This window comes from Thermobia domestica, chromosome 10 (genome assembly GCF_964235325.1).
Source record: "Thermobia domestica chromosome 10, izTheDome1.hap1.1, whole genome shotgun sequence".
NCBI lineage: Eukaryota > Metazoa > Arthropoda > Insecta > Zygentoma > Lepismatidae > Thermobia > Thermobia domestica.
Window position 1 is genome coordinate 99,532,511 of NC_137463.1, and position 20,608 is coordinate 99,553,118.

General features: G+C 33.3%; 1 protein-coding gene across 3 annotated transcripts in view; it reads right to left on the reverse strand.

The window, feature by feature from the left end:
* LOC145662604 (CB1 cannabinoid receptor-interacting protein 1-like) overlaps window positions 1–20,608 on the reverse strand; it is a 583,967-nt gene that overhangs the window by 14,189 nt on the left and 549,170 nt on the right. For 2 of the 3 annotated variants that reach the window (XM_081728323.1, XM_081728321.1), the window contains exon 3: window positions 607–767. In XM_081728323.1, the coding sequence (XP_081584449.1) occupies window positions 607–767 (161 nt within the window). The remainder of the gene's footprint in view (window positions 1–606; window positions 768–20,608) is intronic. The other variant, XM_081728322.1, reaches the window with a different exon arrangement.

The window sequence follows — 20,608 nt, forward strand, 5'->3', positions numbered from 1 at the left end:
GTCGTCGTGCAGTAATCGTATTAATATAAATGATGATGGCAACTGATCTTTGTTCCCGTTTTAATATCAGGTAGAATATATTAGGAAGAGTGAAGATTAAATAACATTACAATTGAAACCACTTTTTTTCCCCCTACAAGATATTAACAATTACTTCTTTTAGTTAGATTACATTTAAACAAATTGAGTATAACAGTGACTGATTGACATATAGATGTAGTTCTATATGTTTATATATATAATTTAACAAGACAAATATATGGACGATATATTTTCAGCTTGGTCAAAGTTCATTTTGAGTGATTAAAGAACACTCAGTAGGCACACAATGTGTACATATTAGCATTTAAAAATAATAAATACAGCGAAGAAACAATGTGAATTGTACGTATTGTACGTATGCCGTGTATATACGTATTTCTTTGGAATCGCAAGAGCATATGTGTACTGTGACTCTAGTATAAGTTACATACAAGATTTCTCCCTTCATATTTATAGGGTGCATGACGACAATTCAAATTTTAATTTGCACACTTTTAAGTGAACATTTTTTTTCGTCATGTCTTGCGGGTGCGGCGATAATTGGAGCGTTCCGTATATGGTTACCGATAAGTTTCCTTGTTCACCATAACAGACATGGAGCTCTCGTTCGCACTGCAATCCAGCTCTATACAATGTAGTCGACTGCCCCATTCGCAGTGTTGCACATCCTCTTGTTTGTAGTACTTAATCTGGAGACATGTAGAGAGTTCACCCGTCTCTTTCACCTAAAAGATAAAACACAACGTTATTATTATTATTATTATTATTATTATTATTATTATTATTATTATTATTATTATTATTATTATTTATGAATTCGTCGAATATTATCCACTTCTGTTGCTGTAATGAGAAGCATAATTGTAGTTACACGAATAAAAATAATGATCAAATGAATAATAGTCTAAAATTCAAATGAAGATTAATATTCAAGAAAGATTTTCATAAAACTTTCTTCATTCTTTCCTTTGACGTTTCAAACATTTTCAACGATTCCAAATCAAAGAATATAAATGGAAAAAGGAACCGTTAACAAAGAGGATAAGCGTTCATTTATTATTTCTTTTCTGAATCACTGAATAAAATCTTAATAAAAAGATTTATCAAGTACATCAAATACTGCATGTACAACATTGTACTGTATGAACAGAATCGTGAACATTACGAAAAAATGAGTAAAAACAACAGATATCTTTAAAATATGAGTGTAGAGAAGAATATGAAATTAAATATTTGTTTTATGTCCCACGGTTATGCCGGCTAGGCTAAAGGAGACGGTGATGATGGTAAATTAAAGAAATGGTGGAATGAAGAAAGTGGAGAGAAACGGGAAAATCCCGAGAAAACCCACGCACAAGGTGTTTATCCTCTACAAAGCTCACTTTGCGCGAGCTAACTAAGGATCCCATGCACCAGAGGTGTACGCTATGCCACTGATCCACCGCGGTTCTAGAGAAGAATAGAAAACAATAGCTGCGTGAAATGGAAAACCAATGAGGAAGTATTGGATACAGAGGAAAGAAAAGAACAATATTGGTGATAGATTTTTTAATATATATATATATATATATATATAATTAGTTAAAACGCTATTTAAGAAGAAATTGAACTCTGAAGTCTGTGAGAATAGGTATGGTAAAAGGAAAATGATGAACAGAGAGCACAAAACTTTAATTGGTTGCCGATATTGAAACGGATAACACATCGAGATAGAGAAGTTAACGGGAGAATGTAGTGGGAGAAAAATTCTCAACTTGAGGCAAAGTAACCTGCCAATAATGTTAGAATATTTAGAGGATGACAGGCACGTAGCCAACATTTCGTAATTGGGGGGGAGGGGTCCGTGACATGAAATTCTGCGGTTATTACACCAGGGCCCCGATCAATCTAAATTATTTTGCTGGCAACATATATTTCTTTGTTAGGACAATAAAATGAGGATATGTTAGTAAGTATTTTAATAACAAACTATGAAGAAATCTCGAGTAAAAGAATATACAAAAAATATTGGAAAAGATTTTACAACATCTACGTTCCTTTCTCTGTTCACTCAAATACAGATTGTAGAAAGTACATATGCAATAATGTCTTGTAAAATATTTTATAACATCTGCGTTCTTTTCTCTGTTGAATTAAATGTTAACAGAATTTCTTTTCCATGTAACTTTTTGCTTTTATTATTCCGTCAACTATTGTCTGTTCTACATGACAGGTTAAAGGAGCAGTAGAAAACTTTCTAAAATAACATGTTTGATACTGCAGAGAAGCGATTACGAAAAACTATGATAAAAAATGTCCACACTATTACAGAACGGCACTATGTTTTTCGAAAGCTTGAAATTCCTGACTAGTAGCAAAAATTCTGAGAATTCCGCGAAATTAAAAAAAAAAAAAAAAACCTTTAATAAGTGTAACTGGGATTTATATTGCCAGGCTTATATTATTGGTGATTGTGAGCATTTCTTAAGTTCTACCTGAGAGTCTTATCTGATAGAACCGGTTTATCGATTGTCATTTGTAGTCAATAGAATTAGCATGGAGCTAGATGGAATTCGGAATGCTCTGTTACAATAATAACCAAGTTACAATAATATCCATTTTAACTTGATCCCCCCGCCCCCGTTTCCTCTACACAAAGCTCCTCATAAGAAACAGTAATCAAACGTTTGGTGTAGCTTTTTTATTTTTAACACTGATTCATCTTTTTCTCGTTTTTTTTGGGGGGGGGTCATCTTTCCTTAATTTTTTTCATTTCTGATATCGAAGGAGGGGGTCCGGACCTCCCGGACCCCCCTTGGCTACATGCCTGGAGGAGAATAACCATAATGTTGATAACAGAAATTTCTCTGGTTAGAAAATCTTATGAATTTATAATAAATATTTTAATTTAAAATCAATTTTGATAGTACCAGAACGGTATGTGAATAAAATGAATAAAACGCTACCTGTTACAAGATAGTATTCTTTGTTAGAAGAAGAAAAAAAAAACAATCGTAATACACAGTGATACACTGCTCCAGTGAAAAGCAGCAGTGACGTAAAGTAGAGAAGGAAAGTAGAAGTTCCACGAAAAAAGGTGCATGGATCAGATTGAACTGGAACGTGAGTGCAGTACACAACAATGTTTTCAGGGACTTCATGACGACGTTTTCGCCAAAATAAAGAAATCACTTCGCGGGAAGCACTAGACCACAAGAAAAATCATCCGGCCCATATGGCGGTCCCTGTGAGACATCGCCAAAGATGGACGCATTGACGGTGTACGACATCTTCCACAAGTCTAGAAGAAGGCAATAGAGATAGAATGCGATTACATTAAAGGAATATAACAGGTGTTCTCCTGTGCATATAGAGAGGTACGAATTATAACAATCTTACCATTACTTTTATACAGCCCTTGTAGTTCAGTTTGTCATTCTAAGTCAGTGTTTTTCAATCTTTTTCAGTTTTTGCCACACTATGTAATTTTAAATTCTACGACACACAAATATTTTTAACTTTTTTTAAAAAAATCTAATGACAAATTTTCAAGTTTTTTTTATCATAAAGAAACATTGCCCTAGGAACTGCAACTACCTGACTATCAAATACCGAAAAATAAGTTAAAGTTGTGTAATATCGAATTATGCATAATAAAAAGTAAATAAAGTCCACGTACCTTGCGTATTGGGAATTTTCATTTGGAAGCCTTTTCTTACGATACCTATACAATCCTCCGGTGTTTTTATCAAGGCAAATGTTACCTCGGAATAGAAGATGAAGTTCCTGAACTACATGTTAATTCTTTGGTATCTTCATTCAATTATTAAGATATACAATTTCTTAGAAACACCGCTCGATTTTCCAGCGGTAGTTGAGTTCTCAGAAATTGTGCAGTGTTTTAAGATGTTGTATGGCTTAATATTTGGATGAAGATTATACAAGGACTAACATCTAATTCATCACTTCGATCTTCTACTTCAAGGTTACATTTACCTTGTTAAACATATCAGAGAATTGCGTAGGTATCGAAATAGTCGATTTCCAAATATAAAGTTCAAATACGCAAGGTATGTGGACTTTATTTACTTTTGATTAACAGAAACTAGTTATTGCTGTCTTGAAAGATATAAATAATGGACTTTTCTATAGAGCTGCGTGCATAATATTCCGGTTTGCGGTATCTTTCTCTAGGTACACTGTTTGAAAAAGGCTGTTCAAGCTGTTACTATGCTAGTCAAATGATTAAAATGGCACTTTATTAAAGACCTGAGTATCCCCTTCGTAGGTAAATGGGTAACGCGCTTACTATCTGTGCTTGTCCTAGGTTTTGTTCAAAGGTCTTGTCTCCCGTACAAACTCAACAAGTTGTTCAGACCTCATTCTGAGCAGTAAGTTCCATCCCACATAGACTCAGTGCTGAAAGATGACGTAAAACTTCAATCAATCAAGTAACAACTGAGAATTGGTGATCTATGTATTAAAATGCACCAAACTAAACAGCCAAAAGTTATAATCCATGAAGAGCAGAAATGCTTAGATTGCTCTAGGTATGTAATGATATCGCAAGTGAGCACACCAACTACGTCGTCTAATGTTATCTCCATGAATGTTACGAAAAAGCAGAAAATTATTTCAAATATGACCAATATTAACATCAACTTGCTTGTATTTCAGTGTTTATTATAATGAATTATGGAAGCCTGTAAGTTAGATTTAATGAGAATAAACAACTAGAAAGCTAGAAATAAACTTTACTATTTTAATAAATTTACACAAATCTGTAACTTTGAAAAAGCTGTACAACAAATTTATAATCAATAATTATCCTCAATTTTTAAAAGTAATCTTAAAGAGGTATTCAATGACATACAACTTTTATATAATGAATTGATATGAAAATGTACAACAAGCACGTCATATTAGAAAAATAAATACAAAATAAAGTTAAATGTCAGGAAAAGATACTACTAATAAAATTATATATAACAAAATACGGAATAAAATTTTATATATATATATATATATATATATATATATATGGACTTAATTCTCTATTGGATGACAATCCATACTATTCCAAAACTGAACAAACTATCTATCATATGTTACAACGCTATCGTATGTTTCACCTATACAACGTGCATGATATTATGACGAATTGAAGACAGAGAAAAGTTATTACAAATTTAATGACTATTAAAAAATAAAAAATAAAAAAAAGGTAGATCTTACAGAAAGGCAAGCAATTAAAGAAAAACTTTCACAGAGCCCGTTTCCTGATGTTTGGTTTACTAAAACCTGCGTACAAAGAAAAATACTTCCCTTATGTATTTCTGTAACAGTCCTGGGTTCGCGTCCTGTTATGGGCGAACGGTTAATAACGGTTTAGGGTTATTTATTATTAGGTTTTTACAGTCCAAAAGGTACGGGTCGCTGGACGTAATGAAACTATAGTCACTAATAACGCTAGGAACATATTTTTGTGCAAGTACAAGCTAGTACCGGTAACTATAAAGTTAACTTGTACCTACACAACGCTAAACATAGTAACAAAATAATTATTCGTTAACTTGATATTTCACATTGTGATTATTACTCTCGGGAGCTGTAAAAAATGTAATATTATTGATAAACATTTATTAAATATATAGAATATTGTGTTGTTGAAATACAGTATGCAACTTACCACAGATTATACACAAATATAATAATATTAACACATTAAAATACTTCGATTATTTCATATTTTAATTATTTTATTTATTTCTCACTTTTTATTTTATGGTTAGCCCCTTCATTTATGAGTTCGCGTCGCGGCTGCGCGATTTATTTTCCGACACTATATAACGTTATAAACGTATATCACAAATATTAATCTAGTTACGGCAATAGTATTAAGTTACACTGATCTTGCTTGCATTTTAGAAGAAACAGCTTCCACTGAATTGTTAAATAAAGAAGGTATTTTATTATACACCATGATGACGAAACTGCGTATATCAAACCATATCTGTTCTCGTTCAGCCACTATTAGTATGTTTTTACTTAAGATAGCTTTTAATTGCAGACTAATTATACATATTAGTTATTATTAACGACTCATTTCCACTGTACTTTTTCATAACAAAACTGTATAAAGCTAAATTGTATAAAGCTGAGCGCCAATTGACGGTGCATCAATATTCAACTACATCTTTCTTGTCTTGATGAAGAAATCAAGGAGAAAAGAGAACAGTGACAGTGCAGATTTTTCATCTCCCGCCAACTGCACAGTACACAACAGTGGAGAGGAAGGATAAGGTATTATGCTATTAACAGAGAAAATAATATTTATTCACGTTTCACTGTTTTAAGCGTATTAATTATTTGGAGTACGATTAATTATAACTTTCTGTGCTTCTATTATAATTTTATAATAATTGAAACACTAGAAAATTCACTTTGAAACACTGTTTGTTTTGGACCTATCAGGAACGTTCCGAAGAGTTTTATCCATACTGTTCTGACGAGAGTGGAAAAGAAAGAAGTTATTTTTAGAAATGATCTGTTTATATCATTAGAAACTTATAATGATAGAATTACACGAGGGTTGTTCAAAATATTGTTTTTGTACACTGATTTTTTATGGCACCTCCAAAGTGTCATATTTTAATGTAGCAGAAATATTAAGAACAGCTTATAATATTCACTTTGTCTCATGTGTTACCATCTGTAACTTGTTCCATAACCTAAATTAAGCTCTCATTAACTCTTATCTGTTCCAGCTAAATGTAGCCAATAATTTCCAGTGCGTTCTAAACAAACTTATTAAATGTATAAACGAACAGAAGAATATCGATGTTTTTTATATGTTAATAACTACAGAAATTAGTCATACATCCTGCTTAAAGAATTTAAGAAATCCCGCTAATCCACGAACAAGAAAGCACAAAAGAAATATAAGTGGCAGCTTTTGAAATGTTAATAATTTAGCAACAGACAATTTCCTTAGCAAACCTCTTGTTTCTTTTATTCATTTGAGGGGATTCAATTGACGACAGAAAATGTGGTAGAAGAAGCAAGAGTTAGGATGTACTGACTATACGAGTACTATGGAACGTAGACTAGAAATTGTGATGCTGAATTGATTTTTTTTTTTTAATTAAATTAAGGATAAATAGTACACGACTCGTATTTAGATTTCCTAAAAACAGTAAACAAATATCCGGTTGCCTTCAAAGTATTGAGCCTTTGGAGGTCAAGATTGAGAATATCATTTGAAAGTAACTTATGAAATCACATATGTATTATTCTATTTAATTACTTTCCATTTTTCTGGCAACATCATAATCACGTCGTTACAGAACTTCCGTGGTTTCTGGTTAAAAAAAAAATGATTTTCACAAATCTTTTTGAAACTAACTTAACACAATTCTGTAGAGACCGAAACAAATGAGTGTGTGACGATACCATATCCAGGCTATATGGTGGATGCATTAAAACCAAGCAAAGTTCTTTCAATTTATGGTGGTCGTTAAAGATGTATGTGGTCTGGCGTTGTCAGTGTGGTATACGACAACTTTTCTCTTTATATATTGGTAGGTGCACTCGTGATACTTGTTGACAGTATAGGTTCTATCGTTCTGCTCGACGGCAAAGCTCGTGATGCACGATGCCCATCCATCCCACTAAACATGCACAAAGAATTGCAACATTTCTTTTTTTGGCATATCCATTAGCTTCAACTGTCAGCTGTCGAACAACTTTAGCCTTGAATGGCTGCGATTCATATACCCTGAGATATAGGACTCTAACAACGCCATCTCGTGCGCAAAAGGCTCACTACCTTTTTAGATAACTGTTTTAGCTTTCTAAAACAAATGTTTTATCGAAACTGTATTGAACCCTTTAAAAAAATCATATTTCAGTATCTAATATCATATTTCACTGAATTCTGTTGGTTTAAAACGACTATTAAACACTCTTGTATCACGTAGCTATACCTCAATCTTTGCATGATCGATTTCAAATCTTTGGTAATTTCTATAATTTGATTATTTCCCTGTGCTTATTATTTCCTAACGCAAGGAATGTGTGATGTCTTTGAGTTTTGTTCGTGTGTCTATGTATACCCTTGATTCTTTATTTAATGGAAATTTGTTTGATTTGTTTTATGCTCTATGTGGAAGTGTGAAATACACCGTAATTTACTAGAAGATATTATATATATAAAACTTGGAATTGGAGTTTTTTCCACGCAATTTTTCAGCAACCTCTGAATGTACAGAAAGCTACTACTATTGACATTAAATAATGGCGGAAACTAGTCCGAATGGTACGGATTGAAGCAAAAGAGAATTTGGAAATGCCAAGGACATAGTGGAAGAGAAAGGAGGGAAAACATTTCCAGGATTACTTTTTTCATATATATAGAAAGGAAAAGTGAGAGAGTGCTTCGTGATGGGGAACTGTGAACAAAACTCTCACTTTATATCGGTTGATTACCTACGGTAATTGATCATGAAGATGCTTTGCATAGGCATATGAAAGGAAAGACAAAGATACCAATATCAGGATCCTAACAAAAATGTTCCTAAATCATACATCAACAACAAAGAGCAAAGAGTCACGCAACAAGCAAATTTTTGAAATTCGCTTTGGGCAGAAATATGTAAAATGACATAACGAACAAAGAATTTTATCTTCACTTTAATAATTTCTTTTTACTATTTTTGACTATTTGTTAACCTATATAGTATTACTTATTTCCTAGAGTCTTTCTGCTACATTCAAATTTACCATGCTACAGGAACAAACGACTGTATATCGCAATAAAAGGTAATCGGACGAAAACCACCAGCACTTGAGTACAGAATGCGAAATGAAGTAATATTTCCATTTTGTTTTTATGTGAAAGAAAGTGGTGAACATTTTTCTCTTACTTAATAGCAGCGGAGAGAAGGAAAACAACATAAAATACACAATTCATTATAATGGGAACTACTATGACAATCCATTAAAACATATATTAACATTTTGTAGTAAAATATTAGGAAAGAACAAACTAACCAATTACATAAACATGAAGGTCCAAAAGAAAGTGGAAGAGCACTAAATGTGCCAAAGAGAGGTAAGGCGACATCAGGTGTCGCTTTATTAAAGATAATATGCTAAAAAAAATTGTTGATTTATTAATCCATGAAAAATAAATATTATTTATGCACCAACAAATGTTATTTACATGTTTTAATTCTTTATTTTCCGCTCTTGAAGAAGATAACTTTATAAATGCATACTTCATTGGGAACAGCATGGATACATGATGGAACACGGCTTGCATCAAATGTAAAGAGTCTTTCTCAGTACTCTCTGGTATCCTTTTTTTTTTTTTTTTTTCATTAATTCTTCCATCATAGCTTGCTTGCGCTTATCTTTATACTCCTTTGGAAATCGTATTTTTGAGTATTATTTTATTTTTATTTTTAGAGTATATTTTGAACAGCATGTGTCAACAGACAAATAGCATCTGTTGACGTCTTTATTAAATACCAATGTCAACCAACTTGTGTTTAACTTCCGTCTCTGTCACTTTGGAGACAAACATCGGACTTTACACCAAAGGATTTTCTTCAACAGATGTTAAAAAATGTCTTTGTTTATTATACACCAACATTACACATCCAAAACTATTAGATTATCATAACGAAAAATAAAAAGCGTAGTTAAACAAAAATACTGAGATAAACATAACTGAACAAAATATATTATGTTCGTAATTAAACTATTTTCCGCAACTCTTATATGTAATAATACACATCGTTCATCATGACACATTAATTGACTATTTGAGAAGAAACATCTTTGAGACTATTACATATTTATATATGGCTATGTGGAAGAGGGAGAGGTCTTACAGATATTAGAGAGAAAACACTATTTCACGAACACGAATAAAATAAAATGTTTTAGAAGCATTTGCAGTGATCTGATACTACGCCGGACTTGGGATAAAGTAAAGAAAAATTAAAAATAATAGAAAGTGAAATATATTTATTATATATAATTACTTACTACTTAGGTAATTCCTCTTAAATGTTTCTTTCGCAATATGATGAAGTATCAGAGAACGTACCTTACAACCAAGATCTCTCTTCTTTGCGTTTGTGCGATAGTTTTTTTTAAAAGTGATTGCTGGTAATAATAATGCCCGCTTCATTCATTTGAATTTGTGTTCTCTCTTTCCCTCTCCCTCTTTCTATTACATATTATATATATAAAACCAGAAAATGAGAAAAATATAATCACACACTAAATAAGTTGTATAAGCACAATCCTATGTTTGAAGAAGCGTTTGTGAAAATGTTTACCCTTTACCTTTTATCGTATGTGTTATTTTTCTCTCTAGTAATTAATCCACTTTTCATTCTCGCTTCGAAATTCATTTGTTACATATAGTAGAATGACTAGTTTTCTACTCTTTTATGTCAACAATGTTAATATGAAAGTTATACCAATTATCCCGTGATATTAACCTGCCAACAATGAACAAAACATTGCTACGATACCGATTTTTTTTTGGATCATTTTATTTTTGAATGTAAGAAAAGGTTACTTAAAAGAGTTTTAAAACATGCTTATTTTCAAATAAAGCATTAAAAGTATTTTACCATTATAGCAGTGTAAAATTAAATCTGGTGCGTATTGCCAATACTATAGCTCAACAGCAATGACTTGATATTGTCGGAGATGCAAAGATTGCAGGAAATGGTAAACTAACGCTATTCATATCTGTTTACAACAATAGATCAAGAACGAATCATTTCTAGTTATTGCTCTCGTCATTTGACTATAAACAGTTTGTTGCGACCTCAAAACCAAGTCATTCTTGTTGGGCTATGCCACAATTATCAAGATGTTTCTCCTTCTGGGACTAGACGACCAAGCTAATCAGTAACTTGTAAACCCAAACTAATCAAACACAAAGATTTCAAAGCTAGTGAGGAAAGTAAAACATAAGGCGGCTAAAATTACATACATATGTTGTTAGAATCCCCACATAGCAACATGAGTACATGTTTATGGACGACATGCTAACGTTTATAAACAAGCAGACGATACACTGAACAGGAAGACACGAAGATCAACACGATGGACGAGCAACCTCAAGAGGGCCTATAAAAGAGGAACTACAGAGGAGGGAGGCATCAGTTGACCATTGATCGCTTACCCACAACAGCTCTTGAGGTCGCACTGGACTAAGGGGCTCTACCTATCCTAACATCCCTGGAGGCTGCTCTAAAGCGAAGGGGATTCTTCAACATAAACCATACATCACGAGGTTGCCATAAGCCGAGAAGATTTCCTAGGACCGTCACCTGAACTCGCTACAAGACACCCCTGCTGCTATGAGCGAAGGGGTTCCTGTACGAAACGTTAATTCCTTCACCCTTGGTCAAAAGGGAGATTCTGATATATTGACTTTGTAAAACACAAAGACTACTTTGTATTTTTATAAATAAATCGGTGAAAGGCTAGATTCCTGGTCCATTATTGACTCTACCTACACAAAATATTACAATAATATATTTGAATTTTTATCAGTGATTTGAATTTTTATCAGCAAATTGAAATTTTATCAGCTTTTTCCGAAATTAAAACAATGTAAGATGAAGTTTATTTTATCAGATTTGTACTTGGCCACTGCAGTGCAATGCGTTTCAAAATTTCTTCAATTGAATCTAAAGGTGTTTTTGATGATCATGGCAGTCCACCTCTCGTCCTTTATAAGTCTGCTATCAGTCTTACAGCTTTGGGGAACTTACAGTCCTATGATCCGTAAAATGATAGTGTCAGGAGTTTAAATGTAACACAACATCCAATGAAGATAAATACCGTAATCACCCTATAGAAACTATCAGAACAGAACGAAGTATCAAGTGCATGAAGTAGTTCATCAACAGATAGATAGGATTAGAAACAGGTTTTCCATATGATTCACGCACAATATGTTGACAAACTTAATTGTAGGGTAAATAGTGGAAGTTTTTGCATGAATGGGTGTTCGTAGTGGAAGCAAAAAGTTATGAATTCACGACTTACATTGGCCAAAATTACTTATACTACGAAGCCCGCTGTGCTCTTCCGACTGGTATTATTAACAGAGTGACAAAATTATCAGACAGAAATAGAAACAAAAATTATCGTCTTGGCTCGCAAATTGAAAATTCACTCCTTTTCTCTCCTTAGTAAGCCGTGTCTTAAGTTACCATTTTACCTCATGTGTGTCGGTCTCTGCAAGTTCATGCCGCGTACACACACCAGATTCTCCGTACTCCATACACCAAATTCTCTATACTCTGCCGAGTCTCAAATTAGTCTAAGATTCTTCATTTTAATGGAAAGCTACGAAAACTTTTTCCGTATGTTCTTTTTAATTTAGAATGGGTATGGATTCAAAATGAATGTACATTAAAATAGTATGGTTTCTTGTATGTTTAGTTTTTTTTTTTTTAAATTTTTGTATAGAAAATTATTAATTTTTCTGCATATTAATAAACTTAAAAACTGAATTGATTTCTATTTCAAATTAATCTTAAATGGAATTAAAGTAATTTTTAAATTTTCCAGTAAAGTTAATTGTCTTTCATTCCTTTCAATGAAGAAAATGTCATCCATATTGTACAATACCTGGTAAATTTTGTATTAGATTTATTAACAAACCCTATCTCAAACAGATGTACTTGCAAAAAACGGAGAGAATGAATTTCTTGTGGCAAGGTTATCAAACTGAAATATACCCTAAAAAATTGAATAATTATTTTTTAAAAAAATCTAACGAAAACAAATACTTACATTAGTTATGTGTAACATTTTCGGCAATATGTCGCTGCCTTTATCAGATACATTATCTATGTTTGATAAAGGCAACGTTATCTTACCGAAACTGTAACACATATTATTAATATAAACATTTGCTTTGGTAAGATGTTTACTTTTTCTTTACGATATACATGAAATATCTCTTGCCTTCAAATCCAAAATATTTATATTTTATCTAGACTTCTAGCAGCTAATAATTTGTTATACCTTAAATATCAGTATATTTTGACTGGTAAACTTGATAATATACAAAATTACTGTTGTTTATCCGACTTTTAAATTACTTTCAAAACTGTTTAAAGTAATAGGGCTAAAAGATATGCTGGACGATATTAACTAGAAACTATAAGTCTTAGGGAGAATATCTCTTTTATGTTGTTTTGGAAAATACATACAATGACTAGGAATAGTGCTGTAAGTTGCATTTATTCATTCTCTCTTAATATCCAGGAATCGGTATTTTTTCGTTAATCCTTCCAAAATAATTTATTTAGGAGACTTAAAAATACCTTCCACCTCCTTGTCAATCCTTCAAACATTTTATTTCTATAATCAGAATAATATCATCTTAGTCGGATTTAATGCCCCACACACATTATCACCTACAACTCAAACCCTTTAATTAATTTATTGAACTTATTTTGGGCATTACAAATTTTATTACGTAGAAAGAATTAGTATACCAGTTCCACTATCTTTCCTACATTCTTACATAAGAGTATGTACAGTATATTTACTGAAATGTTGATTTTAGCAAAACTTTAGTTATCTGTGTCATGCAAATCACCTGTCTATTAAAATGCTACAATAGCAATTCAAAGCGCCTGAGCTCCAACCTATAACTTTAGCTTTCAAATCTTTCATTTACGGTTATGTGTGATTTTACGTTTAACAGAGACAAACATTTTAAGTATTTGTACTTTAAATAGTTTAAATTAGTTAACTATATCTTTTTCATAAAGTTTATGATATAAAATTATTATTGAAAGCCTTTCTATTTTAATAAGCCTTCTCTAAAATTAATGCATGTGAATTGTGCTTCCATCTTCCGAGTTCTTTTAAACTATGTTTATATGTTTGTGGTCAATCCTTTCAACAATGAGATCTCGGAAACTACAGGCTCTAGAAAGATTACTTTTTCACTGATCGATTGGAAATTTTGCGTAGATTGTCCAGTTCTAATTGAATATTTAACAAAAAAACATGGTCATTATTTCTTTATTACATTTTTTAGGCTGCACTGGAAGCGTTGAAATTAAAAAAAAAAAAAACTAAAGCATCATATCCTATGCGTTATACATTCCAACACCACACTGTTGTATATTGGGGTTGTATATGTCTCAGGCGTTTGTTTGATGGGCAAATAATAATGAAAAAGGAAGGATAACCATTTCTTGAGCCTAACATAAATCTTTATTTTTTGAGTGTTTTGCCCAATGAACACCATATATAACTGATATTCTAATTAATTGTATATGTAATATATTTGCTTATCACATACTGCATGCAAGAAGAAAGAAAACACTAGTCATACATGAATTAGAAACTCCAACCGGAAGTAGGCTCAAATCTTGCAAATGGTGCGAGATACTGAAAAATTAATCGAATAAATTCTCCCCTTGCCGATTTTTATCAAGACGTCCTTCACTTGTCTCTGTAAGGAACATGCACAGATGTTCTGAGGAATGACAAGGAGATTCATCCTCATATGTGAATGAGGCGCTGTAGAGGGAGCGCAGGTTCAGCTAGTTATTTCTTAAAAGTTTAGAGATAGTAGAAATGAATTTCCTACTTCGAGCTATGTCCAATATAATTCTGTTGTTAATGTTCCTCCTTGTGTTCCCAATATAAAAGTTCATTACACGTGAAAACTATTTGATGAATACAGCTATATTAGAAATATTCTGTAAATATTGTAATGAGTCAAAGGAATGGCCTAATGGCTACCCTAAATGTAGTCTCCCACTCCACACAAAAAAGATGGAAGATTGTGATTTAAAGTCAAATTTTGGATATAAAACCTGAAATTTCTAACCAGTTATGTAACGACGGATAAATCGCGGGCTCAACACTATGACATCTGAAACCAAAGTAAGTTAGAGGGTCGCATCCCGTAAGAAATTTAAGGTGATGTCATCAGTACGTAACATGACGATATCTATTTTCTGGAATTGAGAAGGTATTACTTTAGCTGGATGATATGATCAAGTGAGAGCTAAGGCGGTGGTTGGCGATCAAAGGGCCTGCCTATTATGGGTTTGATCTCTCTCAATGCAAAGGTGTTATGTATTGTCTCTTTATCATTCATGTCATTATCATAGTTCATTTTCCTTTTTGACCTAAAGGGAACGTAAGACTCACAAATAAAATAAAATAAAATAAATAAATAAATAAATAAATGTATTACTTTGAAGATCATTTCGAGGGAGGACGAACAAAAACCGATCAATATCATTCTTATTTAATTTAGGGATGAGCAAAACCAGTTTCTAGAAAAACTGACATTTATATTCTCTCTAAAAAGGTTTGCTTTTTCATTGGAACCTGTTTCGGTTTTCTTCAACAACTGTCAAGTTTTCACCGAAACAGTTTCCTCCAAAAGAGTTTTCGGTTCTTACTGAAACCAGTGTTATTTTCATCTACGTATCTGTTGTTACTCTTGTAGTACACATTTCAAAATATAAGTTCACGAAGAAGCAAAATGGTTTTGATAGAAAATCGAAATCTGTTTTAAGACCAAACCGGTCTTAAAACTGAAACAGATATTTGATAGAAAATGGAATCGGTTTTTTGCAAGTTTTCAAGAGCATAATTTTTTTTTCTAAAACTGAAAGCCGTAAAACCGGTTCCACTACAAATTTAATTGAAAATTATGTGCTGCAATTAAGGAGAAACACCATGAAAAGTCGAGGCGATCTGTGTTCCTTTATCACAATATTGAAGCCAACCACCGCTTTTGTGTTAGAGTAGCTGTAATCAATTACACAGCCTTTGGACTGCTTTAATACTTTGCTTATTTATGTGATTTGTTCCTCAGTGAATATATAGTCTTCCTAAAGCTGAAAAACATATGCGTGGAAAACTACTTTCATCGGATAAAAAATTTGCATACAGGCAGTAAATCAATGTCAATGGTTTACTTAGATCAAAACTTTTCCTCTAGTAGCTGAAGAATTAGTAAAATTATTGGAGTAACGGAGTAGCGTTTGGAAATGTATGCCAACTGTCAAGGAGACTATGGTGAAAAATACTTTTTTCTTCACGGAAATAAGTCTAAAGTAAAGTGAAGTGAAGTAAATTTTCGTATTTCATAAATTCCCAACAAGTTAGTTACATCAAACTAAGAACTTCAGAAATAAACAAATAGTACAATAGAAAACTTTTTCACAAAAATGCTACTAAAGTTGTCCATTTATTGAATGCCTAAAAATATTCTGTTGGATTTTGGCTCTACAAAGAAACAAGCCGATAGCATGAACCAAGACTTACACAGAAAATCAGAAATAGACCTCACCAGCTGCAATTATCTGTGTGCAAAGTCTGGGCGAATTGTGGGTTCAACTGTGGTAAAACTCAGCGGAACGTGAACTAAACATGTCGGTCAGTGTATGGATCATCTCACCGAGGGTTCGGAACCTTCGTTTCTTCAATGCTATCTAACAAATGGTAACTTGATGGTAAATTGTCCGAAGAATAAGGAACACACAATTAATCAATCATGGGTGACCTTTGCCAAATATGGCTTCACCTTATCCTAAAACAGAATAATTCTATAATTCACAAGTACTGCCTCCACAGTTGTCAGGTTTTCATACGCGCTTTCCACATTCTTATTTGGATCGAATTAGACTACCACTTAATCGCAAACGGAACAATGGAATCAATACCCCAGGTCCGGTGGAAAAGTACTAAAAGCAAGTTCATAGCTCGTAGGCAAGAGCACTTAAGATCTCGAATGTGTGGTACCCACTTTAAACAACAATGAAATCAAACCCAAAAATCGCATCGTGTCAACAAATGACAGAAGTGTGCCACCGAGATACAAATTCGGATCAACAAGGCAAATTCATTGGCAGGAGTACATTCACTGAGCTTTTGGTCAAAAGTCAACAGACTACCACGTTTGACTAGCAAACAAGACGATTTAATATGAGTTGAAGCTGTAGAGTATTAACTCGAAGTTATCTGGAGCGGAAATATAGAATTAGATTGTCAACACAGCAGATCTCAGACAGGACCCTGGATGTGAGATAGATCACTATTTTCCGGCAAGAATCGTTCTATTAAAAAAAAAAAAAAAAAAAAAAAAAGAAGTCTTAAAATAACGTCAAGAAAATTAACTGAAATTTGAGCCATATGGCCTCGAAGACCTCAGTCATGTAGACGTTTTAAAATTCCTTTACTCCAAGTTGTATCATAAGCTTTTCCAGATTGAAAAATATAGCAATAAGGTGCTGACGATGCGGTGAAAAAATGCCAGATTCAGGAAGAGTTCAACTTAAAACACTTCAAGTAGTAGCAGTAGTAGATCGGAATGAGCGAAAGCCACACGGAACTTGCTGATGAGAAAAGTCGATTTCAAATACCGCACCAGTCACTTGTTCACCATGCGCGCAAAAATCTTACAGATACAACTCGTGACAGCATAGGGTCTCAGCTCGTGGTAGTCGTTGCGGCTTTCATTTGGACCCGAGTTCCCTTTGTAAATACATTTAGCTAGAGTTGTACCTGTCCCGAATTAGGTAGGACATTCCGAATATTACGATTTTCAGAGTTTGAAATGAATTTTGGAACATAGTACCCACTTTGAGCTATGTTAAAAATAAAATATCTTATGAATTTTTATTATCACAGTTTCATTGAAATGCATATTCCAAGTGAAGGAAGGAGGTTCAAATATTTTCCATAAACCTACTTTCGCCGTGCTAAGAGCATAAGAATAGACATTTCAGCTATATCAGATATATCTAAGTGTCTATCATATATCAGATCTATCTATCTATCTATCTATCTAGACCATTCTGGATGCAGGAATGCTTCCTTTCGGCACTACGACCAGACAAAAATTTATCGAAAAAAAATGCAAAAACAGCCATAACTGGAGAATGAAAAGTCGGATTGAAGTCGGGTAAAAATGAAAGTCCATTACTTTTAGTCATAGATTCAACTAATACACAATTCGATGTGGTGCAAGTGTGATCTCCAAACAAACTAAAAAATTCCTGAGATATTTTATCAAAAGGTGACTGAGAAAAATTGACTAGAATCAAGTATCTTGTTAAAGTCAAAAGAACGCTGATAGTATTCCCAAAAAGTAGAGATACATATTTTCGATTGATCTACTTTCTCTCAGTGCAGAATAAACTCTGGCCCTTCCAATAGAGACATTCTTTTAGGGTATGTCGTATCATTTATGAAGAATATTGAAATAATACATATTTTGCATGGGGGAGCACAGCTTTTGTAAGTGTAATTATAAAGAATGCTTTGTATTTTACGAAAAACACACTACCTCAATATTTCTCTCGTCTTCTTTCTTTCTTTCTTTCTTTCCTTCTCTTCCATTTTTTAATTGCAGAATATATCTTTAGTGTGTTTACATTCCGGAACAAATTCACTATTGAACTTCCTATCATAAAACCTTTATTAACTTTCTTTACTACATACGTTATCTCCTTCTCTTTTTCCGTCTTCTTATAAAGTTCTAGTAAAAGTTTCATAGACACGTTTCGTTCTCTATGCTCTTCCATTTTGCATGCTTTAATACGTTAGTGATGCCCTGAATTATGTAAAAGTTAAGAATCAGTGACAACACGAGAGGGGGGAATAGAAGAGAAGCGTCTTCCTCCGTTGACGACGCTAGTCCTGCAGGCATATTGTCTTGCAATATAGATTCTTAGAAAAAATCAAATTACCCTTTTCGGCATACAAAAATTTGTTGTATCTCAAAATTTTTCTGTCCCCTCAGCTTGCTCTCCACCCCAGAAATTAAAACTGATGTTATTGCTAAGAATCTGAGTTCCTGTATCAGTTGCTTCCGAATTTAAAATATTTTTCACTGAATATTTTACAGGTTAAGAAATAGTTACTCATACAATAAAGCAAGTTATGCAACTTAGTTAATTACTGCTTACTACGCAGGTCTTGTAGAATTTATCTTGAAACGCCTACTAAATCGTAATGTGAAATAGGTTAATATGAAAGGTGCCTAAATAAATATCCTCACATATTAATATCTAGATCTTATCAAATATAAATTGAAGTTACCTGTGCTGTTTTTCGACACATTACCCTGCCACTACATGCTTTTGTCACCTGGTTATAACTTTTTTACTTAGTCATTGTGGAATTGTTTTCCTAGTCTCTCCAACAATAGAAAAGTAATTGAACCATTTAGTATCCATAATACGACTACTAATGCTAAAAGACTCACAAATCTACTTGATGTCTTTATACTCTGTTCATACCTTTAGCATTTCTTACAATCAACCTACAACAGTAGTTCTCAGCCTTTTGAAAACTACGACCTCCACTTTGCGAGGCCCATATGACCCCTCTTCCTTACAAATAATAGCAGAGCTCCCTTGTGGCTAAGGTGTTAGTGTACGTGTCTTTGGCGCAGGAGACCCGGGTTTGATTTTTGACGGGAGTTCATGTGGTTTGGCTCCCACGGGACCGCGCCAAGGTTGGACGACGACAAGATTGGACGACGACAAGCCTGGACACTTTTTGTGTCCAGGCTTGTCGTTGTCCAACCTTGTCGTCAGCGACCCAAAATGAGATATGCCAAAGCATCTCTGGGTCGATCCCGACAAGCCTGGACACCTTCAGGAATGTGTCCAGGCTTGTCGTTGGCCAACCTTGTCGTCAGCGATCCAAAATGAGATGTGTCCAGGCTTGTCGTTGGCCAACCTTGTCGTCAGCGATCCAAAATGAGATGTGTCCAGGCTTGTCGGGATCGACCACGACAAGCTTGGACACCCCAGGAATGTGTCCAGGCTTGTCGCCAACGACCCAATTTGAAATGTCTGTTCCAACAAACTCTACCAGTTAAGGCGTTTACAGTTCATACATACATGCCCTTCAACAGGGTGCGAAATCATTTGAAAATCGGGGGGGGGGGGGGAGAAGTTCAACGATCCACACTAATGCTTCGTGGAGCCTCCAAAAAATTGAAATATTAATGGATTATTATTATTATTATTATTATTATTATTATTATTATTATTATTATTATTACTCTGCTATAAAATGAATAGAGATTACTACTCACGTAGTTATGAATACTGGTGTCAATTTTGGGGATTGCAGGCATTGAGCGACAGGAGAAAAGTTATTGAAAGAGATTTTATTAAGAAATTACTAGACAATAGCTATCATAGTGAATATTGCTTGCATAATATAGGTATAAGGGTACCAATGTATAATACAAGAAATATATCAACATTAGTTCCGTTGAATCCGAAATCTGTAATTTTAAAAAGACTGACCAATTCTTTTAATTTTGTTTAATTTATTTTTAACAGTATAAAAGCATGAATTTTTGAGCTTGACAAATATTATTGTTACTATTTATGACGACTATTTTGATACTAAAAAAAAATGGTGTTAATTTGACAAGGAATTATTAATCCGATATTATTTTACTTTATTTTATCATTATGTTTTATTGTTTCAGTATATAGCTTACATTGTATGTAATATGTGTTTATATTGTCTGATAAAG